Source organism: Argopecten irradians, chromosome 9 (genome assembly GCF_041381155.1).
Source record: "Argopecten irradians isolate NY chromosome 9, Ai_NY, whole genome shotgun sequence".
Lineage (NCBI taxonomy): Eukaryota > Metazoa > Mollusca > Bivalvia > Pectinida > Pectinidae > Argopecten > Argopecten irradians.
In genome coordinates this window covers 9313097-9318888 of record NC_091142.1, presented here as the reverse complement: position 1 = coordinate 9318888, position 5792 = coordinate 9313097, and the positions used below count along the sequence as shown (strand labels likewise).

The 5792-nt window shown below is 42.3% G+C and overlaps 1 protein-coding gene across 1 annotated transcript; it reads left to right on the top strand.

Annotated features, from left to right (window-relative positions):
- Nucleotides 1–394: 394 nt before the first annotated feature.
- On the top strand, nucleotides 395–5032 carry LOC138331366 (uncharacterized). The gene has a single exon (XM_069278935.1). It carries the CDS (start codon nucleotides 817–819, stop codon nucleotides 2794–2796), a length of 1980 nt encoding a protein of 659 aa, XP_069135036.1. The 5' UTR covers nucleotides 395–816; the 3' UTR covers nucleotides 2797–5032.
- Nucleotides 5033–5792: the final 760 nt, after the last annotated feature.

Below are 5792 nucleotides of genomic sequence, written 5' to 3'. Positions count from 1 at the left end.
CAATTTTGACGGACACGTCCTGCTATAATGTCACCGTCCATCTCGTAATCTCGTAAATAGTATACATTATAATTTTAGTGTATTACCATAATTACCTGTACACAGGTAAACCTACATGTATAATAATGTATATTGTCACCTGTGTGAAGATGTTTTGTTGATTATGTGCCCCTACTGGTGTATATATGTTACCTGTCTACATATGTAATTAGGCGATTTCTCAGGTATGGTAATCTTTTTTGAAGTATCTACTAACGACACATTTACTAACAGAGTGTTTAGTTTTCACTCTAGCTTTTATGTAGGTGTGTATGTGCACAGTTTGTATATGTGTTCTCTTGGACAATAGAGACCAGGTCACGCTTCACTGCTTCTGTTAATACGAAGGCTTAAAATAGTTTTGTTCGACGGAACCGGTTCTGAAAGGAGGCCGAACGCACGACTCGTTTATTGACTCGTCACAGCGTTAACGTTGGAGCTGTGTATGTGAAATTGTATATGTGTTCAATACAGGTCGGATCAGCCCTGTTTGACAAACTGTCGTGCTTGTTTACCACCCGAACTGTTTGCTGACCAGTCCGTGGATTTCTCGGACGGTCATTTCCCAGTGTATGGAGTGAATTTTGTGTCAGATTGTCGGTACGGACGGTGGCCCACACACCTGAGCGATTAACACACCTGTATTACAGGTATTTACGGTGACAGTTCGTGGAACAGAAAGTCGGACATTACGGTGGCTGGACGTTCGGGGATGTGTAATATCTGGACATAATACAGTGTAATTAATTCTCGGGATATTTATAACTAACATTCATCATGGTGGTACAGCCCCAACCGCAACTTCTGGTGAAGAAACGTGTGTTATATATCGGGAGTTCTGTGCCCTTAGAGACCCAGGAAGGGATTGAAGCTATTCAGCAACCATTGAGAGACAGGTACCCCAGCGGGGACGAAACCCAGGTACAGGGAATTGACGCCTGGGTGAGTATTTTGTCAACTGGCATACAACTACAGTACATAGAAGATGGCAACCTTGTCATTTTCTTCCCTATTTCATCTCTGACATTATGTGCCGCTGTAAGGCATGTGAAAAACATTAACGCTGGTACTGGGGATATTGAGTCCCAGTTCCTTTCGCTTTCAAATCCACTTACAAAGACCAGCACTAACTCCAAAAGCCCTGCCATCTTTTCGACCATCACACGGCGTACTAAGGGTAGAAGAATCCTTGAATGTCATGGCTTTCTATGTGCATCTGATCAAGATGCCATGGATCTTGTTCGCGCCACATCCGTAGTTGACCGGAAGTCGAGAGGGTTACCCCCCATGACCCCTCAGCCTGTGCAGTCCGAACCTCCACCTACATTTAGAGGTGGTCCGGGCCAAGCGTCATTCCGGAGTGCTGGACCCCCACCAGTGTTCAGGGCCCAAAATGGGACCATGGACGGACGAGGTACTGCAAAAACCGTCAATGGTACCGCTAATGGCCACGCCACCACAAATGGTATCCGCCTGACCCCCGGAGTTATAAACAAACCACGTGACGCCCCGCCCGAGTTCTACGACCCCCCTCCAACACAGGGGTACTTCTACAGTAGCGACAAGGCCGAGGCTAAAACCTTTAACATCGAGAAGACGGATAACGAACAGAGACCTCCCTCTCCTCTAATGTCTGACCGCGGGCCGACTGTCACCAACGTTCCCCCAGTGGTACCCTCGACACAGCCGCCTGGACCCGGACCTGCCCCCAAACCTATGTACATGATGGCAGGACAAGTCCCTCAAGCCATACCGACAGCCGTGCCCCCTCCTCCACAACAGCCGGCGCCCGTCCCTCCGCAGGCCCAGGCCCGACAGCAGGTCCCCCCTCCGCCTCCGTCACAAGGCATACCGACGATGAGGAGGCCAGTATATATGCACCCAGGCGTCCAGCCTATGCCTCATCCCTACTTGAGGCATAGATTTTTCTCTCCCCCTCCTCGGATGAGGCCGTTCCCGGGGTCCTACATGATGCCGCCCCCACCCCCGGGTATGGCACCCCCACCACCGGGCATGGCACCGCTCCCTCCCCACATGATGCCACCACGTCCTGTGTATGTCAGACGTCCACGGAAACCGAGGTCACTCTCTTCTAGTTCCGGGTCATCACGCTCACCCAGCCCTCAGAAGGATGAACCTCATTTGAAAAATGGAGGCGATTTTGGAAGTGAGAGCTCAATCTCCAACTACCGACCACGAACCCCTCCACGCGACTACGATAATCCTCGTCCGCGCATGAGCAGACGGGAGGAATATGAGAGGAAGAGAGATAGGAGTCGGTACAATCGTGTACCCGTGGATAACCAGGCCGCGTACTACGTGTATAATTACCCGGGGTACCAGCCCTTCCCCATGAGGTCCTCGTCTGTACCCCCACATCTCCGCTACGCTAACAACACTGGCAAGAAGAGCAAAAAGAGCAAGAAAAACAAAAAATCAAAGAAACCAAAGAATGGACCTTCTAGCCAATTCTCTATGCAGAGTTACGGATACGCGTCTGAAATCCCTCGCGGTAATACGTACACAGGCTGGGAGGGGTTCGATAATCCGGACCCTGTCCGTAAACCCAGAGACTTTAGGCGCGAGGAAAATCAGTTCATCAACGAAAAGAATTTCTCTAAGAGTATAAAAGCAGAAACGAGACAATCGGAGGCAAAAGAATATCCTACAGCTTACGACCTAAACGAGCCACCCAGGCCCACAAACGTGAACGATGACAGTAAAGAAGATGATATTGGGGATTTCACCATGTATTAGACTCTCACCAGGGACAAGACTGCCCCCTGGACACCAAACTTAAAGTGTCATGTACAAAGTGTAATGAGTTCTTTCTAGATCTGGATTAACGAAATAAATTGGGATATACATTGCTTGTGATTCCGGATATATTCATCAACCAATCAAATGCGATGTACATTGCTCGTGATTCCGGGATATATTCATCAACTAATCAAATGCGATGTACATTGCCTGTGATTCCGGATATGTTTATCAACCAATCAAAAAATGCGAGATATTAATATAATGTGCTGATTCAAGTGATGATGTTCCTGTTGGATTATTTAAAACCCTAAACGAACTAAACAGAAGCCGATCAATATAGTGCTTAAAAAGTGTCGAAGATTCTATTTATCGAAGGACTGTCGTGTAAGATGGATGAAGGATGAATGCCGAGACAACAGAAGGATGTAGTGAGTTATATTTCCAATAACGCAAGACTCGTCACATGCAAAATGAAATGAAAATAGAATGCATGGAATAAAGAGTGTTCTAGTATCGCCAAGCACTCGCAAAGGTCGAGGTCAATGGCCGACATTGGGGTCAAATGATATTCAAATGTTGAGTTGAATTCTGTTTAATGAGAGGGTTGGGCGATACTCGGGCACTGTCGATTCCTAAAGACATTTATTATAGTATATTGTTGAAAGTCGAGGTGAGCAGGCCATGATATTTACTTCTAGACGATGATACTGCACAGATGTTTTCATAGCTATATTTAATGCAATACCCATGTATATTTTTGTATAGACATTTTTTGATGTTGTTATACCTTTTTCCTTTTGTTAAACCTGTTCTTTAGGTGCCTGTAAATAGTTCCCAGTTTCTTTCATTTCGTGTTAAACCCGTTTGGCCGCCAATGTCCGCTATAGGTGTGTATTTGTGTCAATACACACGCGAGATTCCATTCCGGGGTTTAAACATTGCCGCACTACCAGAGGGGACCAATTTCTCCTAGTCACTTTCATTTCTTTGATGTGTAACATGTTAGCTAGTAATAATTTAATACGGTGATAAACGTCCACATTTCCTGGTCCTTACCGAGGAATACCAGTAACGAGACTTAGTTCTATTTTCGGCCACGGCTTTAATGTACACGCGATTTGAATACCTAATATATGCTTTGTGAAATACAACCATGTATGTAGTCAGATGTTCTGTGTGAATAGTCAACCGTAACTCTGAACGATATCTAAACTAGTAAGTATGTGAACTGTTAGATAACTAGGCATACCTTAATAAATCAAATATGTGTGGCATTAATAAGATGAAAAATGCGACACACACAATCGACAGGCCATCAAATATGTGTATATTTTTGTATTCAGCTAACAAGCCGCTAGCTTGTTTCTTCTATCTATTACAGCAGAACGCCTACATTTCGCCGGTAAAACTCTTATATCCATACAAAAGAAATTAAGTCATTTCGCTTCAAGTCAAATTGACATTTAAATACATTATGGAAATTCAAGAGGAAGGCAATGCAATGTTTTGTTATTTTCATTCAAGGCATTGAAAGCCAATTGGACATTACATATATAAATCCCATACCTATTTAAACCGATAATCCACTTACCACTTACTTATATCATGTGTATGCCATGCTAACTTCAGTAATTTATTTCAAGGCGAAGCCAAACGTTTGTCATTTATGCAAATAAAAATTGATTAGCTTTAACAATGATTGCCAAAATGATTGATTTCCGTTCGGAGAATCAATATATCGATTTTTTTAACGTTCCCCTTCTGGTACCCCACAACACTTGCTACAACTTATATTTAATGTGAAGTTATTTTCGTTTTGTGTGTACTTTGCATAATGAACGCCGCCATTGAGTGCTGGATGAAAGACTAGAGCTGAAAAGTTTAGAATAATACGCGAGGATACATTTACTTGAGTTTAAGATACTATTTTGATTTTGCCTTCATTTTTTTTGTTAAATGTATACAGTGTATATAGTTTCAATTTATTTCTGTTCCGGAGATTGCAGGTACATGCATGCTTCCTGGTCCACAGGGCAACATGCTGTACCGGTAACCCTGGTCGACATGAGAGGGCAACATGCTCTACTGCCGATCTATTCACACGAAATTATAGTATATTCTAATAACGGACAAAACATGTAGATATATATTGTAGAAAAATGTACAATTTGTCAGCACGAAGTGTTCATATTATATTTTTCATACTGTTTTTTTTTTTTTTTTTTTCATTTATAAATTAAAATTGCGCTTTTTTTTTTAGTTTCGGAAAGGTAGTGGGCCTTTAATGCAATAGCATGTATCTATCATTTTTGTGTGTTTCCACTGTCCATGAGAATACACGGTAAAAATGTCTGGTGATGAGACATATCGATTAGATACGCGTCACAGCTGTGTCTGTGTAAATCGACCAACTACATTATATCAATACTTACCTGTTCTATATAGGAACATGTCAGCTGCTGATTGATTGAGTCACTAGAACCTAAAACGAATAATTTAAATATTAACGTTCATTTATGATCACTTCCGGATCCAGGGCCCAGTTTCACGAAGAGTCTATAACTTTAGAATGATTTAACCTAAATTTCCCTAACGTAATTTATTTATTTCAAGGCGAAGCCAAACGTTTGTCATTTATGCAAATAAAAATTGATTAGCTTTAACAATGATTGCCAAAATGATTGATTTCCGTTCGGAGAATCAATATATCGATTTTTTTAAACGTTCCCCTTCTGGTACCCCACAACACTTGCTACAACTTATATTTAATGTAACGTTATTTTCGTTTTGTATGTACTTTGCATAATGAACGCCGCCATTGAGTGCTGGATGAAAGACTAGAGCTGAAAAGTTTAGAATAATACGCGAGGATACATTTACTTGAGTTTAAGATACTATTTTGATTTTGCCTTCATTTTTTTTTGTTAAATGTATACAGTGTATATAGTTTCAATTTATTTCTGTTCCGGAGATTGCAGGTACATGCATGC